Consider the following 27,493-nt stretch of genomic DNA (forward strand, 5'->3'; position numbering starts at 1 on the left):
CCTGTCTTCTGGTCTGCATGTTCGACCAAACAGGAAACTTTTGGTGAGCAAAAACCCTGTGTCCCAGCACTAAGCACAGAGCCTTGGACAAAACAGGGATCATTTAATCCCTAATTGCTGAATGAAACCCTGGGAAGTTTTCTCTGAGTTTGAACTGGATGTAAGACAAACCATATGACGTGAAGAGATAAGACGAACTTCCAGGTGGGGAACAGGTGTGCACAAAGGCCAGGCGGTACACCTGAGGAAGGTATGAATTTAACTGTGGTAAGAGCTCACTGATGCACCCTGGGAGCTGGGGCACCGGACAGGACAGGCAGGGCAGGACGGTGCAGAAGATCGGTCCCTTCTGAGTCAAATGTATAAAATATACTGGGGGAGAGCCAAGGACCCCGCTGGCAGCGCCTTGCGCCTCGCCCCTTTCACGACACGTGCCGCCCGCTTCCCGCTCACCGGGCCAAGCCGGGAGCGGAAGGGACTCCCAAAACGCTCAGGGAGGGACGCCCCGGGCGGGGCGCGCAGGCGCGCTGCGGCTTCGAGCCTCAAGGGGCGGGCGCGCGCCTCCTCGCGCACGCGCGCACGGAGGGGGCGACAACGGCGGTGACGCTACTGCGGCGGGCGGCGGCGCGAGCGGCGTGCGATTCCCGGTGTCTTAGGAGCAGTTTCCCGGCCCCCGCCGCTCCCGCCGCCGCCATGTCGGGCCGGTCAGTCCGGGCCGAGACCCGCAGCCGGGCCAAAGATGACATCAAGAAGGTGATGGCTGCCATCGAGAAAGTGCGGAAATGGTGAGTCACGGGCCAGAGCCGAGAGTCCTGCTGCGGGTCTCCAGCCCAGGCCCAGAGGCGCGTCCGAGTGGCGGCGGGGTAGGAGCCGACCGGCGCGCCTGGGGGGAGGGGGGAGTGGGAGGAGGGAGCCTCGCGTCGGCGTGAGGTCAGAGGGCGCGCCGTCCGCGACCAATCCGCGGGCCGCCCGGCTCGTGGGCCCGCCCACCTGCCTTTGGCTGCGCGTCGCCGGGGAGGTACTATGGGCTTCCGGGCGGCGCCGGGTCCGTGGGGTATGGTACCCTGCTTGCTGGTCTCAGCGCCTTACCTACCCCTGCCACCGGCCTTCCTGAGCTTCGTTACCGGTACTTGCCGACCCAAGGGCTCTTTTGCGTTTCTGAACTGTACCGTAATCATAAACGTCGTTGAGCGCTTTATGTGTTAACTCATTTAAGTTTGGTAGATTTTCTCCGTCAAGCTGTCTGCCCTTGCGAGCAAGCGTGGTCATCGAAACCGATACCCTGCTCTCCCCCCGATACTCTTTAGGCGAACCTTCCAGCCCACACACCGAGATGTGTGTGCGCTGGAGGCGGTTGGAGGACGCCACAGCTGCGTGGTGAAGACACTAATTGAGCGCCTGTTTTGTATCAGGAGCTCCAATGCATTATCACATCCAATTTCTTAATGCCTTCTTGAGCCCTTTCCTTCCCCTTTTCTCTAGTTAACTACCACTGGTGATCTAAAAGCCCAGGTAGCCTTCCTCAGCCGCCTTAACAGCCATCCTTACCCAGGTCTTTATTTGCGGGCTTATTTATCTGTTTCCCCTCAGAACGAACCAACCTCTCTCCCTCGCCTAACAAATGCTTGGTTCTCTGCTCTACCCGCATTACAGGCAATCCATGACACCCGGGTTTCAAAGAGGAAAGAGTTTATTGCTAGGCGGGAAACAGGAGATCAGATGGCCTATTGGCCCCGGAATTTGAATCCCTGAGCCTAAGGAGTTCAGGGTGTTTATAGATTCAAACACGGGGACATGGAGTTGTTATCGTTACAACATCAAGTATAAACAGGGCTGACACGAGGACAGAATAATCATTACAATAGTCAGTATACACAGGACTGAGTCTAGTTGAATTTCAGTAATTTCAGGTATTAACTTTAGCTTATTTTACAACATACAAAGAAAAAAACATGTATATAATGATTCAGTAATCATATTAATTTGTTAATTCTTAATTTCTTGGTTATGATCCCTCCCTCCCTCCTCTTTTACAGTAGAAACAGTGATTATGTTTTATTTAGCTTGGGAATAATTACATTTTTAACACCTTAGTTTTGTATTTTAAATTAGAGTAGTTCTAGGTTTACAGAAAAATCATGCAGGAAGTACAGCGAACCTTCTTATTTCTTTAGACCCAAGGGCTTCCTGTATGGTTGGGAATCAGCAGATACTTAATAGTTAAATCATTCATGATTTCCCCCCTCCATATCTAATCTTCCTACATTTTGAGGAATCTAAGAGTCAGTATACTTTTCTTCCACCTCTGCATTATCATCCTCTCTCACCTGGAACTCTTCACCTGTCTCCCCACATCTCCCCCCACATCTCCCTGCTTTCCCTCTTGTCTCCTTACCCAGTCCACACATCACGTTGCAGTTAGAGTGATTTCATTTATCTCACTTCGATTTACCTGAGTGACCTTTTAAAAGTACATCTTATCATTGCACTCTCCTGCTTAGAAAAGGATGCTTTGGTGGCCCCTCCTTGCTCGTAGGTTAAAGACCACTCACATTGCCCTCTTTCTCAGGATGGTGGCTATCAGTTGGAGCCACATTGCGGTTCAGCCTTCCTCTCTCCTTTCGCCCCACCCTTGCCTAGCTCACTCCTAGGCTCAGCTCAAAAGTTGCTTCTTCAGGGAGACTTGAGAGAGCTCCAATCTTGATCTCAGGTCTCTTTCACAGAATTTTCCACAATTGTATTGGGTTGAACTGTAAGAAATTTCCTACGTGTGACTTCTTTTTAACCTACAAAAGGTACAGTTTTACATGGTTCAGACTAATGATTATATGATTCATGATGAAATGAGTTGTTTAATGTCTGTTTTCAGCTGGAATGCTGCTGCCTTCCCAGGGCCTAGCACCCTGTCTTGCATATTAAATATTTGTTGAATAAATGGGGAAATGGAGTGGCCTGTCCAGGAAATAACTCCAGTTTCTTAACTCCTTAGTCCATTCTTTCAGTTACATCTGAGTCTCTTTCTTTATGTTTCTGTGATGTCATTTGTTGAACTGCAATCAGTGTTCCTACTTTTGTTTTTTTGTAACTTCAAATTCTGGAAACTTTTCACAGTTGGTTCAGGTCTGTAACAAAGCAGCTCCCTGCCTTTGGTCCTGGTTCCTGCTGGCAGCAAGTGCCTGTCAGTAAGGACACCAGTGGCTCCTGGAAAGGCAGATTCATTCTCCCTGCTGGGCATGCTTAGGGCAGGAACTTCTTGGAACAAAGGAGACCCTCCTTTATTTTATTCCTCCACGGGCATTTGTTGGTGGGCCTGTGAGCACGTTGAAGGTGATCTGTGTGCATCTTCAGAGCACTGCTGTTTTTTTGTTTTTCTTTTTAATTCTGTTTTATTGAAATATATTTACATACCATACAGTCATCCATGGTGTGCAATCATCTGTTCACATACCATCATATAGTTATACATTCATCACCACAATCTATTTCTGAACATTTTCCTTACATCAGAAAGAATCAGAATGAGAATAAAAAATAGAAATAAAAAAGAACACCCAAATCATCCGCTCTATCCCACCCTATTTTTTCATTTAGTTTTTGTCCCCATGTTTCTACTCATCCATCCATACACTAGATAAAGGGAGTGCGATCCACAAGGTTTTTTTGTTTTTTGTTTTTTTTTTTAATCATCGTTTTATTGAGATATATTCACATACCACGCAGTCATACAAAACAAATCGTACTTTTGATTGTTTACAGTACCATTACATAGTTGTACATTCATCACCTAAATCAATCCCTGACACCTTCATTAGCACACACACAAAAGTAACAAGAATAATAATTAGAGTGAAAAAGAGCAATTGAAGTAAAAAAGAACACTGGGTACCTTTGTCTGTTTGTTTCCTTTCCCTACTTTTCTACACATCCATCCATAAACTAGACAAAGTGGAGTTTGGTCCTTATGGCTTTCCCAATCCCTTTGTCACCCCTCATAAGCTACATTTTTATACAACTGTCTTCGAGATTCATGGGTTCTGGGTTGTAGTTTGATAGTTTCAGGTATCCACCACCAGCTACCCCAATTCTTTAGAACCTAAAAAGGGTTGTCTAAAGTGTGCGTAAGAGTGCCCACCAGAGTGATCTCTCGGCTCGTTTTGGAATCTCTCTGCCACTGAAGCTTATTTCATTTCCTTTCACATCCCCCTTTTGGTCAAGAAGATGTTCTCCGTCCCACGATGCCGGGTCTACATTCCTCCCCGGGAGTCATATTCCACGTTGCCAGGGAGATTCACTCCCCTGGGTGTCTGATCCCATGTAGGGGGGAGGGCAGTGATTTCACCTTTCAAGTTGGCTTAGCCAGAGAGAGAGGGCCACATCTGAGCAACAAAGAGGCATTCGGGAGGAGGCTCTTAGGCACAACCATAGGGAGGCCTAGCCTCTCCTTTGCAGCAACCATCTTCCCAAGGGCAAGTCCTGTGGTAGAGGGCTCAACCCATCAAACCACCAGTCCCATATGTCTGTGGTCATGTTAGCAACCATGGAGGTGGGGTAGGCGAATACCCCTGCATTCTCCACAGGCTCCTCAAGGGGGCACTACATCTTTTTTTTTTTTCCTTGTTTTTCTTTCTTTTTTTTTTTTTTAACTTTCCCTTCTTTTTTAAATCAACTGTATGAAAAAAAAAGTTAAAAAGAAAACAAACATACAATAAAAGAACATTTCAAAGAGACCATAACAAGGGAGTAAGAAAAAGACAACTAACCTAAGATAACTACTTAACTTCCAACATGTTCCTACTTTACCCCAAGAAAGTTACATAATATAGCAACATTTCTGTGAACTTGTTCCTACTATATCCATCAGAAATTAACAGACCATAGTCATTTCTGTGAATCCCCAGAACGTTAAATAGCTTATCTGTTCTTCTTGGATTATTGTTCCCCCTTCCTTAATTGCTCTCTACTGCTAGTTCCCCTACATTCTACATTATAAACCATTTGTTTTACATTTTTCAAAGTTCACATTAGTGGTGGCATATAATATTTCTCTTTTTGTGCCTGGCTTATTTCGCTCAGCATTATGTCTTCAAGGTTCATCCATGTTGTCATATGTTTCACCAGATCGTTCCTTCTTACTGCCGCTTAGTATTCCATCGTGTGTATATACCACATTTTATTTATCCACTCATCTGTTGAAGGACATTTGGGTTGTTTCCATCTCTTGGCAATTGTGAATAATGCTGCTATGAACATTGGCGTGCAGATATCTGTTTGTGTCACTGCTTTCCGATCTTCCGGGTATATACCGAGAAGTGCAATCGCTGGATCGAATGGTAGCTCTATATCTAGTTTTCTAAGGAACTGCCAGACTGACTTCCAGAGTGGCTGAACCATTATACAGTCCCACCAACAATGAATAAGAGTTCCAATTTCTCCACATCCCCTCCAGCATTTGTAGTTTCCTGTTTGTTTAATGGCAGCCATTCTAACCGGTGTTAGATGGTATCTCATTGTGGTCTTAATTTGCATCTCTCTAATAGCTAGTGAAGCTGAACATTTTTTCATATGTTTCTTGGCCATTTGTATTTCCTCTTCAGAGAACTGTCTTTTCATATCTTTTGCCCATTTTATAATTGGGCTGTCTGTACTATTGTCATTGAGTTGTAGGATTTCTTTGTATATGCAAGATATCAGTCTTTTGTCAGATACATGGTTTCCAAAAATTTTTTCCCATTGAGTTGGCTGCCTCTTTACCTTTTTGAGAAATTCCTTTGAGGTGCAGAAACTTCTAAGCTTGAGGAGTTCCCATTTATCTATTTTCTCTTTTCTTGCTTGTGCTTTGGGTGTAAAGTCTAGGAAGTGGCCGCCTAATACAAGGTCTTGAAGATGTTTTCCTACATTATCTTCTAGGAGTTTTATGGTACTTTCTTTTATATTGAGATCTTTGGTCCATTTTGAGTTAATTTTTGTGTAGGGGGTGAGGTAGGGGTCCTCTTTCATTCTTTTGGATATGGATATCCAACTCTCCCAGCCCCATTTGTTGAAAAGACCATTATGGCTCAGTTCAGTGACTTTGGGGGCCTTATCAAAGATCAGTCGGCCATAGATCTGAGGGTCTATCTCTGAATTCTCAATTCGATTCCATTGATCTATATGTCTATCTTTGTGCCAGTACCATGCTGTTTTGGCAACTGTGGCTTTATAGTAAGCTTCAAAGTCAGGGAGTGTAAGTCCTCCCACTTCGTTTTTCTTTTTTAGAGTGTCTTTAGCAATTCGAGGCATCTTCCCTTTCCAAATAAATTTGATAACTAGCTTTTCCAAGTCTGCAAAGTAGGTTGTTGGAATTTTGATTGGGATTGCATTGAATCTGTAGATGAGTTTGGGTAGAATTGACATCTTAATGACATTTAGCCTTCCTATCCATGAACATGGAATATTTTTCCATCTTTTCAGGTCCCCTTCTATTTCTTTTAGTAGAGTTATGTAGTTTTCTTTGTATAGGTCTTTTACATCTTTGGTTAAGTTTATTCCTAGGTACTTGATTTTTTTAGTTGCTATTGAAAATGGTATCTTTTTCTTGAGTGTCTCTTCAGTTTGTTCATTTCTAGCATATAGAAACATTACTGACTTATGTGCATTAATCTTGTATCCCGCTACTTTGCTAAATTTGTTTATTAGCTCTAGTAGGTGTATCGTTGATTTCTCAGGGTTTTCTAGATATTAGATCATATCATCTGCAAACAATGACAGTTTTACTTCTTCTTTTCCAATTTGGATGCCTTTTATTTCTTTGTCTTGCCGGATTGCCCTGGCTAGCACTTCCAGCACAATGTTGAATAACAGTGGTGACAGCGGGCATCCTTGTCTTGTTCCTGATCTTAGAGGGAAGGCTTTCAGTCTCTCACCATTGAGTACTATGCTGGCTGTGGGTTTTTCATATATGCTCTTTATCATGTTGAGGAAGTTTCCTTCAATTCCTACCTTTTGAAGTGTTTTTATCAAAAAGGGATGTTGGATTTTGTCAAATGCTTTTTCAGCATCTATTGAGATGATCAATTGATTTTTCCCTTTCGAGTTTTTAATGTGTTGTAATACATTGATTGTTTTTCTTATGTTGAACCATCCTTGCATGCCTGGAATGAACCCCACTTGGTCATGGTGTATGATTTTTTTAATGTGTCTTTGGATTCGATTTGCAAGTATTTTGTTGAGGATTTTTGCATCTATATTCATTAGGGAGATTGGCCGGTAGTTTTCCTTTTTTGTAGCATCTTTGCCTGGTTTTGGTATTAGATTGATGTTAGCTTCATAAAATGAGTTAGGTAGTGTTCATTTTTTTCAATGTTTTGAAAGAGTTTGAGTAAGAGTGGTGTCAGTTCTTTCTGGAAAGTTTGGTAGAATTCCCCTGTGAAGCCATCTGGCCCTGGGCATTTATTTGTGGGAAGATTTTTGATGACTGATTGGATCTCTTTGCTTGTGATGGGTTGGTTGAGGTCTTCTATTTCTTCTCTGGTCAGTCTAGGTTGTTCATATGTTTCCAGGAAATTGTCCATTTCTTCTACATTATCCAGTTTGTTGCCATACAGTTGTTCATAATATCCTCTTATAATTTTTTAAATTTCTTCAGGATCTGCAGTTATGTCACCTTTTTCATTCATTATTTTGTTTATATGGGTCTTCTCTCTTTTTGATTTTGTCAGTCTAGCTAGGGGCTTGTCAATCTTGTTGATCTTCTCAAAGAACCAACTTTTGGTGATATTTATCCTCTCTATTGTTTTTTTGTTCTCTATGTCATTTATTTCTGCTTTAATCCTTGTTATTTCTTTTCTTGTACTTGGTTTAGGATTGGTTTGCTGTTCATTTTCTAGCTTCTTCAGTTGATCCATTTAGTTCTTTGATTTTGGCTCTTTCTTCCTTTTTAATATATGCGTTTAGTGCTATAAATTTCCCCCTTAGCACTGCTTTTGCTGCATCCCATAGGTTTTGGTATGTTGTGTTCTCATTTTCATTCGTCTCTATATATTTAGCAATTTCTCTTGCTATTTCTTCTTTAACCCACTGATTGTTTAGGAGTGTGTTGTTTAACCTCCAGGTATTTGTGAATTTTCTAAGTCTCTGATGGTTATTGACTTCTAATTGTATTCCATTGTGGTCAGAGAATGTGCTTTGAATAATTTCAATCTTTTTAAATTTACTGAGGCTTGTTTTATGTCCCAGCATATGATCTATTCTGGAGAAAGTTCCGTGAGCACTAGAAAAGTATGTGTATCCTGGTGATTTGGGATGTAATGTCCTGTAGATGTCTGTTAAATCTAATTCATGTATCAGATTGTTTAGGTTTTCAATTTCCTTATTGGTCTTCTGTCTGGTTGATCTATCTATAGGAGAGAGTGATGTGTTGAAGTCTCCCACAATTATTGTGGAAACATCAATTGCTTCCTTTAGTTTTGCCAGTGTTTCTCTCATGTATTTTGTGGCACCTTGATTGGGTGCATAGACATTTACGATTGTTATTTCTTCTTGCTGAATTGCCCCTTTTATTAGTATGTAGTGGCCTTCTTTGTCTCTCAAAACATCCCTGCATTTGAAGTCTATTTTATCTGAGATTAATATTGCTACACCTGCTTTCTTTTGGCTGTAGCTTGCATGAAATATTTTTTTCCATCCTTTCACTTTCAGTTTCTTTGTGTCCCTGTGTCTAAGATGAGTCTCTTGTATGCAACATATTGATGGTTCATTTTTTTTGATCCATTCTGCGAATCTATATCTTTTAATTGGGGAGTTTAATCCATTTACATTCAACGTTAAAACCGTGAAGGCATTTCTTGAATCGGCCATCTTATCCTTTGGTTTATGTTTGCCATATTTTTCCCTCTCTCTATTAATATCCTTTATTGTACCCATACCGAATCTCTTTAGTACTGAACCTTTCTCCAAGTCTCTCTGTCCTGTCTTTGTTTCTCTGTCTGTAGGGCTCCCTTTAGTATCTCCAGTAGGGCAGGTCTCTTGTTAGCAAATTCTCTCAGCATTTGTTTGTCTGTGAAAAATTTAAGCTCTCCCTCAAATTTGAAGGAGAGCTTTGCTGGATAAAGTATTCTTGGCTGGAAATTCCTCTCACTCAGAATTTTAAATATATCGTGCCACTGCCTTCTTGCCTCCATGGTGGCTGCTGAGTAGTCACTACTTAGTCTTATGCTGTTTCCTTTGTATGTGGTGAATTGCTTTTCTCTTGCTGCTTTCAGAACTTGCTCCTTCTCTTCTATGTTTGACAGTGTGATCAGTATATGTCTCGGAGTGGGTTTTTTTGGATTTATTCTATTTGGAGTTCGCTGAGCATTTATGATTTGTGTATTTATGTTGTTTAGAAGATTAGGGAAGTTTTCCCCAACAATTTCTTTGAATACTCTTCCTAGACCTTTACCCTTTTCTTCCCCTTCTGGGACACTAATGAGTCTTATATTCGGACGTTTCATATTATCTATCATATCCCTGAGGTCCATTTCGAGTTTTTCAATTTTTTTCCCCATTCTTTCTTTTATGCTTTCATTTTCCATTCTGTCATCTTCCAGGTCACTGATTCGTTGTTCAACTTCCTCTAGTCTTGTACTATGAGTGTCCAGAATCTTTTTAATTTGGTCAACAGTTTCTTTAATTTCCATAAGATCATCCATTTTTTTATTTAGTCTTGCAATGTCTTCTTTATGCTCTTCTAGGGTCTTCTTGATTTCCTTCATATCCCGTACTATGGTCTCATTGTTCATCTTTAGTTCTTTGAGTAGCTGCTCTAGGTGCTGTGTCTCTTCTGGTCTTTTGATTTGGGTGCTTGGGCTTGGGTTATCCATATCGTCTGGTTTTTTCATATGCTTTATAATTTTCTGTTGTTTTTGGCCTCGTGGCATTTGCTGAACTTGATAGGGTTCTTTTAGGGTTTGTAGACCTATTGAAGTCCTTATCTCTAATTTATCAGATCTACAGCTTCGTGGAGTACACTTTCTCTAACTAACCAGCAGGTGGCGTCCATGAGCCACCTGTTCTCCACAAGCCAGTTCTCCCCTGCTTAGCCTTTTTGGTGAGTGGGGGAGTGAGTCTTGTGGGGCCCAATTGGTGTACCAAGCTTGCGTGTGTAGTTGGTGTTGCCTGCCCTGTATGTGGGGCGTGTTTCTGGGCAGTCGGGGAGGGGGGGTGGCCCTAACAATCAAATCTCCCTGATGATCCTGGAGTTTTAAAGCTGCTGCAATAGTCTAATCCTTCAGTTCAGTCCTGCCACAATTTGTCTCTGCCACTGACCCACAAGTCTTTGGTATTGGCGTATGGCTCCTGAGACTTGCAAGTGGGCCCCTCTTCCAGGCTGTGCACCCCGGGTCCTCTGTTGAGGGATGACTGTGCTATGTCACAGGTGAGTGCCGTCCCCCCAGGGCGGTTCTGGGCTGCTGGGCTGTGTAGGGAGGCTCCCAGTCTGCTCAAATGATGGCTGAATGGGGCTTTGTTAATTCACACTGCTCCACCTTCCCAGCTCTGGGACATTCAGCTGAGGTTGCAGGGAAGGCTAATGTCCACGCCCAGTTTTGTGGTGTGTGCCTGTTATTTGAAGCGCTTCCGTCACACTGGGTTGTCTGGGGCAGCTCTGGGCTATGGGGCTGGCGATGGGCAGGAGTGTTTCCTGTCCACCAGGATGGTGGCTGTGAGCGGACACCCCCCTTTTCTTGGGAAGTTGTGTTGTTTAGTGAATTTTCTCAGCCACTGGATTATTGCCTTTTGTCTCAGAGCTCTCTTAGTTCTGCTCTTGACTTGACGTGCCCAAATTGCAATTCTTTGAAGCTTTCTGTATTGGGCTTCTTAGAGTAATTGTTTTAGAAAAAGAAAAAAGGATTTAAAAAAAAAAAAAACGGCCCTCCTCAGAGATCTAATGGGTTATTGAAATGCTAATAGACAAAGCAACCAGGGCCATTAAGGAAAGGTCCACAGGGCAGAGAGATCAGCTTTGCTTCGGGATTTGCATATGCGCCTCAAGGCCTGAGCTCCGCCCTTCCCCTTTCTGTGTTCACCAGAACTCCAAAAATCCTCTGCTTTTATTTTGGAGTTTTTCGTGTTGTTTTTTTTCTATGCCTGTCTCCTCTCTGCTGGGCTGGCTGCTCTCAGAGTCTCTGGTGTCTGGTCTCAGTCTATCTATGGTTGGAGTTTGAATCAGTAGAATGAGTTTCCGATAAGAGCAGCCACTGCAGTTCTCCCTTCTCCTTCCCAGAGCTGACAGCCCCTCCTCCCCCGGGACTGAGCCTGGCAGGGAGGGGCGCGGGTCCCCTGGCTGCAAAAACTTACAGATTTCGCTGATCTCAGCAGTTCCACGTTTTCATGAGTGTTGTATGAAGTATGCCCAAAGACAGATTGCTCTGTGGTGTCCAGTCCACGCAGTTCCTGGCTTTTTACCTACTTTCCTGGAGGAGTAACTAAAACTTACAGCTCACCAGTCTGCCATCTTGCCCCGCCTCCAGGGATTCTATCTTATACATCCTGTCTCTCCTGCAGGGCCTTGTATAATAGGCATTTATAAACATGAGTGGAATTGAGTTAATTTTTAAAAAATAATTGATGCCAGGTAAATACCTGAGTCTGTAAATGTCCTAATACTCTATATTGGTGTAGTATGAGTTAAAAAGGCCTTTTTGTGAGGAAAGGCAGCAAGTATAGGGTTCAGAGCCAAAGAAGTTTGGTAGGGAAGTCTTTCTGGAAGGAATGCTTTTGCATGGAAAGGTGAGGTATAATTTGACGGAAATTAAGTTTAAAGCATCCCAGGTTGAAGGAATGATCTACTGAAAAGTTAAAAAGCACACGTTATGAACAGAAAATCTACTTTGTTTTATCAGTTCTAAGAAGTGTCTTTCTTTTAGGGAGAAGAAGTGGGTGACGGTGGGTGACACTTCCCTTCGGATATTTAAGTGGGTCCCTGTGACAGACAGCAAGGAGGTAAGTGTGGAAGAAAGGGAAAACCACAAAAAGGTACCACTATCTTTCTTTATCTCTTTGATTGCCCCTCAATTACAAAGGAATTCACTTCCCCAGAATTGAGTTGAAAATCCTTACTCTCTCATCAGTCCCTGCAAGGCCCCCGCACTTTACTGTCCTCTTTTGTTCCCACCCCTAACCTACTCCTCTTTTCCAGGCCTGCTCCCTGGGTTTGTAAGTATAGTTTTATTGGAACACAGCCATGCCCATTCCTTTCTTTATTGTGTGTGGCTGCTTTGGAGTTCCAGTAGCAGAGTCGAGTAGTTGCCAGAGACCCACTGGCCTGCAAAGCCTAAAATATTTACTCTCTGGCCCTTTAAGAGAAAGTTTGCCTTCCCCAGCTCTTATCCGATTAGCCACCCTCTGTAATGTACTTTATATCCATATATATGCTTTTCTGATTCATCTTCCCATGGGTTTATTTGGATGCCTTTGTATTCTTGGAAAATACATAGCATTGTTTCATATGTGTATTTTTGAAAAACTTTACATATATATGTTTATATACATGTATGTAAACCTCTTTCTATTTTATTTTTTTTGTTCAACCTTATTTTTGAGAACTCTCAATGTTTCCATAAATGTAAGTAGAGTTATTTCCTTTGAGTCTTGCATTGTATTCTCTTACATGCAGTGACCACCTTTTATCTACACATTCCTTGGGTGATAGACACCAAGATTGTCTCCAACTTTTTTTTTAACTTTTTTTCCTCATCTTTTAAAATTTCAAATATAAAATGCATAGAAAAGTACACAATTACGTTGAGGTACAATATAATGAATAAATATGAAGTTAATACCCTTGTAAAAACCACCCAGGTCAAAGAACAGACATCACCAACCCCCAGAAGGCCTCACTGCGACTCTTCCCAGCATCCCCTCCCCTCCTGCTTTTGCTTTTCTCACCGCTTCTCTAGTCATCTGTAAAGATTTTTAACTTTATAAAGATGGCATTGTAAAGTATTTTTGTGTATCTTGCTTATTATACTCAATGTTATGTTTGTAAAATTCATGTTGCTCTTTGGAGCTATTCGTTCCCTTTTTTTGCCGTACGGAATTTCATTACATGGCTATACCATAATTTGTGTTTCAGATTCTCCTGTAAATGGACATTTGGGTTGTTCCTAGTTTGGGGTAATTGGCATAACACTGCTGGGAACATCTTTTTCAGTGTCCAGGTCAACATGTGTATGAGTTCTCCTGGGACACATTCCTAGGAGTGGAATTGCTGGGTCTTAGGTATGTGTATTCTGACCTACACTGGCTAATGCAAAACCATTTTCCAAAGTGATTGTACCGATATTTGCTGCCGCCAGAGATATGAGAGTTCTCATTTCTCCAAATCTTCACCAATACTTGGTATTGTTCGACTTAGTGAAATGATACCTCACTGTGGTTTTTAGTTTATGACAAATTATGTAACTATTAATGAGATCAAGCACCTTCTCTCAGTGGTTAGTAGCCTTTTGAGATTCTCTTTTAGGAGTTACTTGCTTAAGTCTTTCATCATTTTTCTATTTGATTGTGGTCTTTTTCTTGTAGGAATTCTCTGTTCTGGACACAAGAAGTTTATTGATTATATGCTGTCCATACCTTTTCCTGTTTTGTGGTTTGTCTTCACAGTCTATTTATGGTGCTTTGAGTGATGGAAGTTTTTAATTTTAATGTAGAGAAGAAAATTAAATTTATTTCTGTATAATGAATACTTTTATGATGTTTTAAAGAAATTTCTCCTTCCTTTGAGGTCACAAAACAGTCTTTTATTTTTTTTAACTTTTCATTTTGAAATAATTTAAAATTTACAGAACAGTTGCAAAAGTAATATGTACCCCATATGGGGAACTCCAATATACCCCACAGTCCCAGCTACTAGATTCACCAATGTTAACATTTTGCCACCTTTGCCTTATCATTCTGTCATCTCGTCTATTTAGCTAGATGTCTGTCTGTCTATCTATCTATATCTATTTTCTGAACATTTATGAGCAGGTTGTACACATCATACTCTTGAACACATAATACCACCATGTTTGTTTCTTATGAACTGTGGCACTTATGTAATTACCTTAAGTGCAGTTATCAAGTCCAAGAAATTTAATGTTGCTAAAAAGGAGTGTTTTCTCTTCTGTTCTTAGAGCCCATCCAGTATCATGTATTGCATTTAATTTTCATTCTCTCTCTAGTTCTCTTCCTTTTTTCTTTTTTTTCTTTTTTGGTTTGTTTTAAATCGTGGAAACATACACAGCATAAATCTTCCCATGCCAAACTCTCCCAAGCATGTCTTTCAGTGGGATGAATCACATTCACAATGTTGCAGTACCCTCACCACCCTCCATTACTATATTTTTCCTTCCCCCGAAACAGAAAACCTACACTCATTTTGCATTAAATCCCCATTACCCCTGCTCCTGACCCCTGGGAACCTGTACTCTACTTTTTGTCTCAGTGAGTTGGCATATTCTTTGATATTTTCTTTGTGGTTATCATAGGGTTTAAATTTAACACCCTAAATCTTTAACAATCTCATTTGCTTTGATACCAACTTAACTTCGAAAAGCATAAACTATGTACCTATACGCCTCTGTCCCCCTACCTTTATGTAATGTCACAGATTACATATTTATACATTATAAGTTCAAAACCATTGATTTATTATTACATTTTATGCATTTGCCTTTTAGATCCTTTAGAAAATTAAAAAGTGGAGTTACAAATAAAAAATACAATAGTATGGGTATTTTTATTTACCCATGTCATTATCTTTATCAGAGATCTTTATTTCTTCATGTGGCTTCAGTCACTCAGCTTGTGTGCTTTCCTTTTAACCTGCTGAACTCCCTTTAGCATTTCTTGAAGGGCAGGTCTAGTGGTGACGAAGTCCCTCAGCTTTTGTTTATCTGGGAATGTCTTAAATCTTTCCCACATTTTTGGAAGACGATTTTGCTAGATATAGGATTCTTGGTTGGCATTTTTTCCTTTTAGCACTTTAAATGTCATCCTACTGTCTTCTTGCCTTCATGGTTTCTGATGAGAGATTAGCACTTAATCTTGTTGAGGCTCCCTTGCATTGACACATTGCTTTTCTCTTGCAGCTTTCAGAATTTTCGCTTTATCTTTGACATTTGATAGTTTACATGGCATGGCGTGGTCTGTTTATCCTGTTGGGACTTCTTTTAACATCTTGGATGAGCTTTGTTTTAGTTTTCTTGGCTGCTCAAGCAAATACCATGTAATGATTCGGCTTCAACAATGGGAATTTATTTGCTTATGGTTTTGAGGCTAAGAGAAGATCCAAATCAAGGTATCATCAAGTTGATGCTTTCTGCCTGAAGACTGTGGCATTCTGGGGCTGGCTGCAAGTGATCCTTGGTCCTTAGCTTGGCACATGACAAGGCATGTCTTGCCACGTCTCTCCCTTCTCTTCTGGGTTCTGTTGATGTTCAGCTTCTGAATGCTCCTTCTGTGACTTTCTCTCACTATGTCTGAATTTCATTCTGGTTACAAAGGACTCCGGTAATAGACGCATCCTGACCGAGGTGAGCCAAACCTTGACTGAAGTAAGCTCATCAAAAGGTCCTACTTCAGTGGGTTCACAGCCAAAGGAGTGGATTAGTTTTAAGTACGTTTGGGGTACAGACAGCTCCAAACCATCACAGGTTTATTCATATCTTACATTAAATTTGGGAAGTTTTCAACTGATATTTCTTTGAATATTGTCTCTGCCCCTTCCTCTCATCTCCTGGAACTCCCACAGTGCGTGTGTTGGTACACTTGATGGCGTCCCTCAGGTTCTTCAGGCTCTGTTCACTTTTCTCATTCTTTCCTCCTCCTGCTCTTCAGACTGGATGATTTCAATTGTCTTATCTTCAAGTTCACTGATTATTTCTTCTGCCAGCTCCAATCTACTGTTGAACCCTTCTATGGAATTTCAAATTTCTGTTTTTGTGGTCTTTAGCTCTGTTTGGTTCCTTTTCATAATTTCCATCTCTGTCATCTTCCTGATTTCCTTTAGTTTTTTGTTCATGTTTTCCTTTAGCTCTTTGAACACATTTAGGATCATTTTTTAAAAGTCTTGTCTGGAATGTCCCAGTTCTGATCTTTCTGACTGATGGTTTCTAATGCTTTATTCTTTGCCTGAGCCATTGCTTCCTGTTTCTTTGTATGTTTTGTAATCTTTTGTTGAAACCCAGACATTTTGATATATTAGTGTGTTATTGTTGGAATTTAGACTCTGACAGGTCTGTTACTTAAGCTAGTATCCAACTAGTGTTATGATAGAGCTTTCCTTGAATGCCAGGAGCTAACAAAAAAGAAGGAGGAGGGTAAAAAAAAAAAAAAAAAAAGTAAACACCTTTCCCAGTTTTGGCAGATAGACCTGTGTGAGTGCTCACCTTCAGGGTTTATCCATACAATGAGTTAGAAGAATTGCCCCAGGCCAAAACACAGGGGCTTCCCTTATCTTTTCTGCATGCTTCTTGTCTTGAGCATGGGCCTGAGGCCCTCGGAATTCCCTAAGGAAACTGTTTCCTCATGATCTGGGGTACTGCACTACAGCCAGCAGTTCCTTGCCCCAGGCAGGCAGCAGGATTTGTCTGCTGTCCCCCGGGGTTCTGTAGGATTGCTGGGTGAGCTATCTTTCACAGGCAGGGCAAGTTCTGGGACAGTGAGTCCCTCGGGGCATCACCCAGTAGATTGGGTCAGAGGTGCATGTTCTGACTATGTGCATGAGAGTTACTGTGCTCTTTCCGGAACTGGGACCAGGAATCTGTGCTGGGAGCACAGACCAGCTTCTCGCCAAGCTGATGAGGGGAAGAGGGAGGGGTCAGCCAAGGCGCCCGGAGATCCTAGTGCTTTTTCTTGATTTGGCGCTCCCCCTGTTAATGCACTCCTTTAACCATTTTCTGGAGCTTTTAGAAAGATGTTTCTGCCAGTCCTTTCCAGTTGTTCAGAGCTTCTGTCGGGGGATGGAGCCCTGAAGATCTGGCTGTGCTGTCTTGGTTGGGCCAGGCCTTTATCTGTCTTTGAGCTCTGTTTTTGGTTTGGTTATTTTCTCTTTCCCTGCACTGGAGCCACTGTTTTATTTACTGTCAGTTTGCAGTGCATCGTAAGTTGGATGAATTCTGTCTTTTGCTGTAGGTTTTTGGAAAGCTAGCTGTTATCAATGTGAACATTTCTATTTTTAGTTTCCTAAGATATATTAAAATCATGAATAGATGTTGGACTTCATCAGATGCTTTTCCTGCATTTACCAAAATGTTCATGTGGTTTTCCCTCATGTACTAACTCAGTGAATTATATTAGTAAAGTTCTGATATTGAACTATTCTTGCATTCCTAAGACAAACTCTCCTTGAACATGCTTTTTTTCATGTAGTGTTAATTCAGTTCACAGATATTTCCTTTAAGATTTTTGTGTCTGGTTTATAAGTAAAATTGATCTGTAATTTTCTGTTCTTAAGCTGTCTTTATCTTGTTTTGGTATTAAGAATCTGCCAGCTTCCTAAAATGAATTAGGCATTTTCTCCTCTTTTTCTAATTTCTAGAACAACTTACATAAGATAGGAAAATTTGGTAGAGCTCACCTTTGGTGCCATCTGGGCCTTGGTGAGAGGAGGGTGCTGATGGTCGTTACTGTGGCTCTAAACGTGATTGACGTTCCTAAGTTTTCTCTTTTTTGCTACTTATTTTGCTGTTTTGTATGTTTTCCATAAGTTTATCCATTTCAAGTAGGTCAGTGGTTCTGTAATTGGGGGCAGTACTGAGTCTTCCCTTCTTCCCCACGTCCCCAGGAGTGTTCAGAAATGGGGTTAGCCGGGGTTGCAACCTTTTCTGCAGTGCACCTGTCAGTCCTGCCGCATGAAGAGCTGGCCCATGCCCGGGGCTGGCAGAGCCCTGCTGGAGGATGCTGGTTGAGGCTTCACACGGGCCAGTCCAGAGTTATTCCCAGTAGACTTTTGTAATTTAGTCTCTGTTATATTGGTAATTATTTTGCCTTTTTTACTCCGTATTTGGTTTGTTTGCATTTTTTCCCATATGTGATCTGCCTTGTTGCCACTCCTTAAATCCTTATAAAGAATCATCTTATAAGTTTTGTTAATCTTTTCATTTGTTTGCTTTGTTCTCTTATTTCACTAATCTTTGCCATGTAGTTATTTCTTTCTCTTTTGTTTTATCGGGTTTACTCTTTTCTTTTTTTTTTTAGCTTCTTGTTTTGAACACTTAGCTATCTTTTCCAGTTTTTTTTTTTTAAATAAATTTTCACTCCTTTAGTTGTCTCCCACAAATTTTGACATAAATAGTCCTTTCAGTCCTGTTTGATTTCTGTTTCACCCAAAGGTTATTTATTAGCATGAGTTTTAGTTTCCAGAAGTGCAGGATTTTTTTTTTGGCTATCCTTTTTATAATTGGTGTTTTTAATTTTACTGAATTAGTAGGATGTTAATTCTTCGGAATTTATTGGGCCTTACTTTGTTATCTGGTATACAATTGATTTTTGGACCCTTCACTTGATTGAAACAAATACTTTCTATTTAGGTATAGAATTTATTACTTAAAACATTTAATATGTTATTAATATCTTTATCTTTGCTTACTTCTTGTATGTTTGATCTATATGCTTCTGAGAGGGGTGTGTGAAATTGTTGGTTGGTTTGCTTTGTAAAGCTTTTCACAGTCTGTTTTCCCTCTGAAGGTGGTAAGACCCATAGCACACCTTAACCAGCTCTGCTCCCCACCCCTCCCCCACTCCCATCCCTACCCTGACCGAAAACTGTTTCAGTTTGCTAAAGCTAAGGAAATGCAATATACCAGAAATGGTCTGATTTTTAACAATGGGGATTTATTAGCTTACAAATTTACTGTTCTTAGGCTGTGAAAATGTCCCGATTAAGGCATCAACCTTTTCTGAAGACTGGATACCTGCGAGCTTGGGCTCCTCTGTCATCTGGCAAGCGCTGGCGACATCTGCTGGTCCTTCTCTTCTGGGTTTCGTCACTTCTCTTCTGGCTTCTCCATCTGTGGCTTTTTTCTAAATGTCTCTGGGTGTTTCTTTCTCTGTGAGCTTAGTTTTGACTGGAATTTCAGTTTGAAAGTTTTACAGATATTTTTTCTTTTAGTGATTGCTTTTATAGGCAAAGTAAACACTAATAATTTTTTACTAATCCTTTGCACCAATTTCTTAATGCTTTCTCCTGGATTTATTTGTTTTTTTGCTGGAATACCTCCTTCAAGAGTTTCATCAAGGAGGACTTTTTGTGGGGAAAACTTTCTGAGAGTATCTTTTTAATTTTGCAAATATATTTTTTTGTTTTAATTGATAATTTTAAACCTGCATATAAAATTCTGGGCTCAAAATTACTTTCTTTCAGCACTTTGAAGCTCTTACTCAGTTGTTCTGCTTCCAGCATTGCTTCTGAGAAATCTGATGTCAGTCTGATTCTTGATCCTTTGTAGGTGAACTACTTGTATTCTTCTGGAAGCTTTTAGAATTTCTTCTGTCTTTGATCTGCCAGGACTCTGTTAGAATATACTGTAATGCTTTCATTTGTTTCCTTTATTTCTTAAGTTTTCTCTCATTTGCTCCATCTCTTTATCCTTTCCTAATGTATTCTGAGACAGTTTCTCAATCCCCTGTTTTCTCTTAATCTTTTCTTCAGCTATTATCTATTTCTGCTACTAAACTCATTCACTAGATTTTTATTTTTAACAATTGTATTTTTCATGCCAAATTTCCCCAGCTGGTGGTTCTTCATAGCAACTTTCCATTATCTTTCTTATATTTCTGAGGAGACTCACTATATTTAATTTAAATTCTTCTGTCCCATTAGTTCTGCCTCCTCTGGTGTAGGTTGTTCTGTTTATTCTCTTTCCTGATGCTTGTTTTTCTCCATTGTCTGGTTAGTATTTTTCTAAACACTCATTTTTTAATTCATTGGGTCTCTCTGCTGCCTTGGCTACTAATATGTAATTGAGGGGAGAACATAAGTTCAAGTTCTGGTTTTCTCTTCTCTAAATGAACTTAAGGGATGGGATGGGGGATGTACCCCAGAGTTCAGACTTTCCCTTGACCTTCCTCCGATGTTCCCCTTCCTCCAGGACAAGTCCTCCAAGTACTTCCTTTATCTGGGAGCAGCCCAACCTTCCTGTCATTGCCAAATGCAAGGAGTTGGGGGGTGGGAGGTGAGGGGGCTATGGAGGTACCCTTTTATTCCTCACCTCATGCGGGCTCCAGTGATGCCATTACCCACAGGGGCTGATGGTCAGGCAGTGACATCTCTCGGGCAGTGTATGTATGTGGGGGGAGGACACTGCGAGAGAGTGCCCCAAGCCCATCTTTCACGGGTGAGCCCCTGGCCCTTTCCTGTTTCCTCTTCTTCCTCCCAGGACTCAGCAACCTTCGTCTCTCTCCAGAGCTGCTCACAGTGTGTTATGAGCTAACTGGACTTGGAGGTCGGTCAGTATGTCTGCTCCATCTTCTAAGATGCTAGCACCTAAGGTGCTATTAGACTAGGGAAAATAGAATATGATGATCAAGTTGGTAAAGAAAAAAAATGTGAAGAATACAAAGAAGTGTGGGACATTGCTGATGGGGGAGGAAATCAGCACAGACTTTCCACAGGTGGTATATATGCTTAAAAGCCTTCAGAATATCTGTCCCTTGGGACCAGAAATTTTATCTCTAGGAATTTATCCTTGAGACATAATCATGAAGTGTAGAGGGTATATATCTACAGTGTTGAGCATTACAGTGTTGTTTGTAATATTTAAAAATTGCAAGCAAACTAATTGTCCTGTTGTAGAGAATTCACCAAGTAAGTTATTGTGCATCGGTGTCCCACAAAGCCTTGTAACTGTTACAAAAGATTCTGTAGAAGATTCTTCAGTGGCGTAGGAATGTTTATAATGTGGTGAAGAGGGAGAGGAGAAGCAAGTTATAAAGCTATGTTATGACTCATTTTTGTGCAAATACATATATTGGTTGCCTCTGGTTTACAGGTGATTTTCTCTTTCTGTATTGTGAGAATTTTCTTTAATGAATACAGATTTTATGTGAACACAGAATTCTTAAAGATAAATGAGAGGTTGGGAAAAGGTAGTGATAAAGTCAAATGTTGGCACGGGTACTGGGAAACTAGACACCAAGTACATTGCCACCATCCTTTTAGAAAGCAGTGAGGGATGGTGTATTTCAAGAAAAATAGTAAGTTTAGCGCAATCATCTAGGAGGAATAATTTTTGTGAATTCATCTGAATAAAATAATGCAGAAAGAGTGAAAATTGAGCATTGTGCAATAAATAAACACAGCCCTAAATAAGTTAAAGTTTAATGTCCAATAGTTGGGTAGTGTTAAATGAATTATGGTATATGGCATATTCTACATCCCTTAAAAATCACATTTAGCCTTTGTGGTAAAATGGTAAAGTGTTTGCAATTACATTAAAATGCTGTTTGTTTATGAAAATAGGGAAGGACATGCATGAACATGTACAGTTGATTTATTGCAGAGATGGAAATGAGGGTTAGCAAAAACTATATTGTCTTACTAGCACAATTATACATGCCTAAATAGACATGTATAAAAAGTATAAACAGGTAAAACTGAGATGACCCAGATTTAAACTCTTAATTTGGGGGATGCTCCTGTTTGTGCACAAGGATTGATAATTTCCTTAATTGTGGACATGTTTGTGGCAAGCTAGCACTTAACCCTCCTGCTTGGGGTTCCTCCATGTGTGTGACTTGCATCCTGCTTGGAAGAAGTGATGGGTAAAGTAGGTGGGGGTGGGGGGGTGAGCCTTTTGAGTGGGTGGAGTTGATTGGTTAAGGACAGGGCTAGCAGGGGCCCCCTGGTCTTGCTGCTGCCTGCGCTCCATGTGAAGTGACTCCTTCCTTTGTCCAGTCAGAGCTCCATTCTTCTCTCCCTTTTTCCCCCACCTGTGCTGCTATAATGGGAATCTCCCTCAGATGAGTGTGGCGTCTTTCTCACCATCCATTTAGAGAATGGATAGGCATTTTGATCAGGGCAGAAACCAGAAGAATACCCCGGGAAACTCTAGGGGAGGCGTATGTGTCTGCCTCTCACTTTGGAGTCATGATATTAGCCCTGGAAGGGTTCATTTTGCAGAGAAGACGCTAAGGCTTGGGGAGAAGCGCCTTGCGCAGAGTTCGATTGCTCTTTGGGTCCCGGGTTCTCACGCCGCTCTTGTTGCCCCTTGTTCCGGGCTGACCCCTTCCTCCGCCGGCTCTCACATGGCACCACCCTCCCTTTCCGTGAGTCTCTCCCACTCGGCTCTGTCATATTCCTCTTTTTTTCCTTTTCTAGAAAGAAAAGTCAAAATCGAACAGTTCAGCAGCCCGGGAACCTAATGGCTTTCCCTCTGATGCCTCAGCCAATTCCTCTCTCCTTCTTGAATTCCAGGGTGAGTTGCATCCATATGTCTTCCTTGCAGGAAAATGAAAACTTAGATGAACCCATTAATGCATTAATGATAAGAATAGTTCTATGTATCATTTCAGTGCCTGCTGTTTTGCTGGTGTTTTTGCTAGGCACTTTAAATACGTGTTTTTCGTTTTTTGTTTTTTTTCATTTAAACCTCATGATAACCCTGCACGATAGAAGTAAAGAAACTGAGGCTCAGAGAGCTGAAGTCACATGACTAGTAAGTGACAGACCCCTTGTTCGTTCCTGGTTTGTCTGGATCACAAGCTCTTCTCTTTAGACTGTGTGTTTTACAGTAGAGCCCTAGAGTTGGCTACCTAAGGCCAGGGCATCTGCCTGTCTGGCATTGGCCAAGGTTCTGCCTTGTGCACTGAACGTTGGTGCCCATCCTGCACGTGCCAGCTCTGCAGTCACAGTGTGACCTGTCACCTCCGTGGCAGGGATCGTCTCGAAGCACTTTCACTTCATTCTCTCCTTTTCATCCTTATGTCATCAGCCTGTGATATAAACCAGGCAGTTATCACTACTTCTTTATTTTAGGAAACTGATGCTCAGAAAAGAAAAGTGTTTGCCTGAGCTCAAAAGCTCAAAAGCGACAGAGCTTTGTTCTTCTCATAAAAAAAACAACTCTGCTTCCACTTTAGTGTGGAAGTTAGTGGTCTTTGTACGGGTAGACACTAGAGAGAGCTGTGACTTTCTCTTTGGAATGAGACTTGGCTCTGACCTGGTATGCGATCACTCCCTCCCACCCCACCAGGGCCAGTGTGATGGAGGGATGGGGATACCAGGGAAGGTACGTGATCGTATGTGAACTGTTAAGTAAGCATAAAGCTCTGGGAGAAATAAGAGTCTCCCTTTCCTCCATCGGGTCACCGTCTCATTGTTTTCATTCAGTAAACATTTAATCAATACCTGCTATGTGCCAGGTACTAGGTATGGCACTGGGGAGTCAGGAAAAATAAGTCACAGAGCCCACCCCACCCTGGCCTCATAGAATAAATGCTGGCTGGAGCGAGGAAATGAACAAGAGGGTGGTCACCTCCACCCAAGGGAGCCAGGGAGGCAGGCCTGTGTGGAGGAAGTGAGGCTCGATGCGAATGTTGGACTGTCTGGGGCTGTGAGGCCAGCCAGAAAGAGAGGCCCCAGCAGGGTGAGCAGGTGGGTGGAGGCGCCGGGCATGGAGCAGCTCTTGGGTTAGGGTCCAGCTTGGCTGGAAGGATGGTCCGTGGTGAGGCCGGAGGTGAGGAAGGACTTGGGTTGGGGGTTTGCAGTTTATCCTGGAGGCAGCGCTGGAGTGTCTAGAAAGAGCTCGGGGGCGGTGGTGTGAGATGCAGTTTGGAGCCCATGGGTCTGAAGGATGGAAGAGCAATGAGTTGGCCGTTGCAGCTGGTCAGGTGGGCGGCCATGAGGCTGCACTGGGGCGGGAGGAGAGGGAAGAATGGATGCGAGCAACAGTGGGGTCGGCAAAATCAGATCTGCTGGCTGGCTGGCGGGGGAGAGGGAAAGGGGGGAGCTTCAGCTTGGGTGGTTCCGCCGAGCCTTGAGACCCGGCTTCCCAGTGGATGGTTCCCCAGTCCTCGGTGCAGTCAGGTGGAGCCTGGGCAGCTGGAGGCCCTGAGCTGGCACTCACAGGCACCCCCCAGCCTCCTCCTAGACCCACTGGACCGTTTTCTACACGTCTTGTGATGGGGGAGGATTGGGAGGTGCTGAGCTGAGGCACGGTTACCCCTGCCTGCCACTGGGCAGCGAGAAACTACCAGCTCCACACTGTAATTGGTGGACAATAGAGACGGTTAATGGGCACCTCTCAACCTGCCTGGAGCATAAAGCTTCATGGACTTAAAGATTCTGGCCGCATCTGGTGTTTAGAATATGTTGTGGGATCGAAAATGCTTGACTCAGTCGGTGTTGGTTCCGCTGACCGTCTGGAGTGCATTTGAGGCTCACGCGAGCTGGCCTTCTCAGGTATGTCTGTGGTGGTGATCGCTGTGCCCAGGCGCGTCCCTGGCTGCCCGAGGAGATGCCAGGCCCTTGGCTTGGTGCTGAGTTACTCTGAGGAAAAGCACCACCCTCAGCTGTTGTCCTCGTTGTGTTCGGCTTTCAGATGAAAACAGCAACCAGAGTTCCGTGTCGGATGTCTACCAGCTCAAGGTGGACAGCAGTGCCAGCTCGAGCCCCAGCCCCCAGCAGAGCGAGTCCCTGAGCCCAGCGCACACCTCGGACTTCCGCACAGACGACTCCCAGCCACCCACCCTGGGCCAGGAGATCCTCGAGGGTGAGTCTTGGTGCTCAGGACAAGCCTCTTAGAGGCCTTTCCTCCTGCCCACGCTCGTTTCTCCTCTCTAGAGTAAGAGTTCGGAGCATGGACCTCGGAACCTTGCAGTGCTGAGCCTCTCGCTAACAGCTGGGGGGGATTTGGGGAAATGATTGTATTTTACCCTTCATAGAATGAAGGAAGCTGCTAAACAAGCCAGCACAGAGTGAGTGCCAGGCTCTGTGGACAGCATTTTTCATATTTGATGCCTGATCTAATTCTCCCAAAAACCCTGTGAGAAAGCAGCTGTTGTCTCCATTTTACAAATGAGGAAATGGAGGCTTAGAAAAGGTTAAGTGGCTTGTCCAAGATCACATAACTGGCAACTGGCAGACCTGGCTGTCAGTTTAGGTCCTAATGTCAGAGTTTCTGGTCTCTGCATTATATCCTGCATGTTTCTTGTTATAGCACATAAAGAAATGGTAGATATGTCTTAGCCCTTGTTGGCATCCCCTGTTCTGTGACCCATTACCAGCGAGACTACAAAACAGAGCTCACATCCCCGTGGGTAATGGCCAGTGATAGTTAACATTTATTGTGTGTTTACTATTTGCCAGGCATTGTTCTCAGCTCCTCCGTGTATCATCCTAATACAACCCTCTCATAAAACTGAGAGACTGAGTTAGAATTGTGACGTTTGGACTGGGGAATAAGCTGCTTCATTGGCCCCAGTTGTCCGCAGAATATGCCAGGCTCCGCAGCCTGGCATTTACGGCCCTCCGTGATCTGGCCGTATTTTACCCATATCTTGCTGTGCCTCCTCCACGAGTCTCCCGAGTATAGCCCCAAACCTGCGCTGTCTCATCCTTTCAAATGTTTGATTCTCAGGCCAGCGTTTGTCCCTCTTGACTGAGCTGCCTCCACATAATTCTTAGGAAAGCTCCCCCCAGGTTGAGACACGGATTCCCCAGGAGACGCCTGCCTTGGGAAGCCCCGTGGTCTTGGTGACTTTGCTGTTTTTTCCAGAGCCCTCCCTGCCGGCCTCAGAAGTTGCTGACGAACCTCCCACCCTCACCAAGGAAGAGCCAGTTCCGCTAGAGACACAGGTAAGGAGGCATTTTGGTTTTCTCCATTTCTAGGAAAAATGGCAGGGGTCTTGAATGTGCTGTGCTGGGGTGGGGTTTCTGAGGGTTGTCATGTGGGGAAGGTGGGGTTGTCTGTGAGGAGGCTGAGGGAGGACGGGGGATGGCCCTCCCACCCCATGCTCTGGCTGCTCCCAGGTGGCCCAGGAAGAGGAGGACCCGGGTGCCCCGCCCCTGAAGCGCTTCTGTGTGGACCAGCCCGCAGTGCCGCAGACGGCCTCAGAGAGCTAGCACCCCCGGCGCCCCTCACCTCCCGGCCCCCGCCTCTATTTATTGCGTCCTGGTTCTGGCCATGCTGTGTTGCTGGGGTAAGGGCAAGCACTGGGGCCCAGCGCCTGCACATCTGAGCCTTCCGGGCTGGAAGGCTTGCCCAGGATTCGGGCTTGTACCGTCATCTTCCCGTCCCTGGCACCTCTGTCGGCTTGCTCCTGAGAAGGGGAGCGCTCTTGTCCTTTTTGCACCCCAAGTAGGCTGAAGCCTCGGCCGTCCCAGGGCTCACCTGTCACCTCCAGGTAGCAGTCTCTGCTCAGAACCTTGGGGCTGAGCTGCTGGCACTTCTCCGAGAGGAAGGAGATGTGGAAGGCGCCCTCTAGCGAGGAGAGTGCCTGGGTTACTTGAACTTGTATGGAGACTGTAGATTTATGACTTCTCTGTTGGGCCAGGGGCCCGGCAGGCTGTTGTCGGAGAATAGGGAGAGGCTCTGGAGGTAGAGGAGGGTCTCCTCCAGGAAGGGAAGGGCTTTTCTCCAGGTGGGGCAGAGAGTCCATAGAGACTTCTTGCTGTCCAGGCACTTCTGCCCATTCCTGAGGTTGCCTCTTAGGGGCTCACTAGCTGCTGATAGTCCTTTGTCCTCCTCCGTAACCGTCCCCTTCTCCCCACACGCGCGCACACAGCTTTCCCTTCTTCCACCTGTACGTTTCATTCCAGCGTTCTCTGCCTCCTACCGTGGCCCCCCACACTCCTGCCACAAACTGCCCCAGCAAGAATTTGAGGTTCTGACAACAGTACCCATTCCTCACAGTACTCTTTCAGCTCAGACTTTCTAGAAAGTTCCCTCTTCTTTGAAATCTGCATGTTTAATTGAACTTTGTGATTTTATTTTTTGTTTCAAAAAAGTTTAAAAAATATGGAAATGGGCAACAGCGAGTGAAGACATATTTTAGCACTGAATAGAATATTTTTAAAATTAAACTATTTGAAATATGTCTTGTTGGTCTCTGAGTGCTTCATTCTTTTTTTTTTTAAAGTTTACAGTCATTTTATTGCTCCAGAAATTTTAGTTTTTAAGCCATCAGATTACGTAGAGATAATGAGGCTACACACGCACACAGGCACACACAGAGACACATGTGCATGCACACAAAATGAACTATTGGCTACTTCTCCAACTCAGTGGATAAATATTATGAAAATACAAAAATAGCTGGTTACAGTTGAGTTCAAGCAAATAAGAGCTACCAAGTAGATTTTTTGTAAATTTTTTCAAAAGAATTATCACCTTGTCTACATTAGGGGGTTGAACAAGAAGAAAACTGATGTTATTGATAAGATGTACTAATGAATGTATTCAATAAATCCAAATCACATGCAGACAGAAGAAAATTGGTTACAAAAACCATTAGTTATTCTGTATTACAATTTTGTAATGTTTTAAACATTTCC

The 27,493-nt window shown here is 43.1% G+C and overlaps 1 protein-coding gene across 1 annotated transcript; it reads left to right on the plus strand.

Moving 5' to 3' along the window:
- The first annotated feature begins 567 nt into the window (after positions 1 to 567).
- On the plus strand, positions 568 to 27,036 carry BCL7B (BAF chromatin remodeling complex subunit BCL7B). The gene is made up of 6 exons (XM_037815121.1): positions 568 to 785; positions 11,883 to 11,958; positions 22,319 to 22,415; positions 24,540 to 24,710; positions 25,716 to 25,795; positions 25,970 to 27,036. Exons 1-6 carry the CDS (start codon positions 694 to 696, stop codon positions 26,060 to 26,062), a joined length of 609 nt encoding a protein of 202 aa, XP_037671049.1. The 5' UTR covers positions 568 to 693; the 3' UTR covers positions 26,063 to 27,036.
- The last annotated feature ends 457 nt before the right edge of the window (positions 27,037 to 27,493 follow it).

This window comes from Choloepus didactylus, chromosome 21 (assembly GCF_015220235.1).
Source record: "Choloepus didactylus isolate mChoDid1 chromosome 21, mChoDid1.pri, whole genome shotgun sequence".
NCBI classification, from domain to species: domain Eukaryota; kingdom Metazoa; phylum Chordata; class Mammalia; order Pilosa; family Megalonychidae; genus Choloepus; species Choloepus didactylus.

What these genes read in the sequence shown, in the direction of transcription:
- BCL7B (XM_037815121.1), top strand. Translation starts at nt 694, where the DNA reads ATGTCGGGCCGGTCAGTCCGGGCCGAGACCCGCAGCCGGGCCAAAGAT. An exon ending in ATCGAGAAAGTGCGGAAATG is followed by an intron (nt 786 to 11,882) that starts GTGAGTCACGGG and finishes TCTTTCTTTTAG; the next exon opens with GGAGAAGAAGTGGGTGACGG. An exon ending in CAGTTCCGCTAGAGACACAG is followed by an intron (nt 25,796 to 25,969) that starts GTAAGGAGGCAT and finishes GGCTGCTCCCAG; the next exon opens with GTGGCCCAGGAAGAGGAGGA.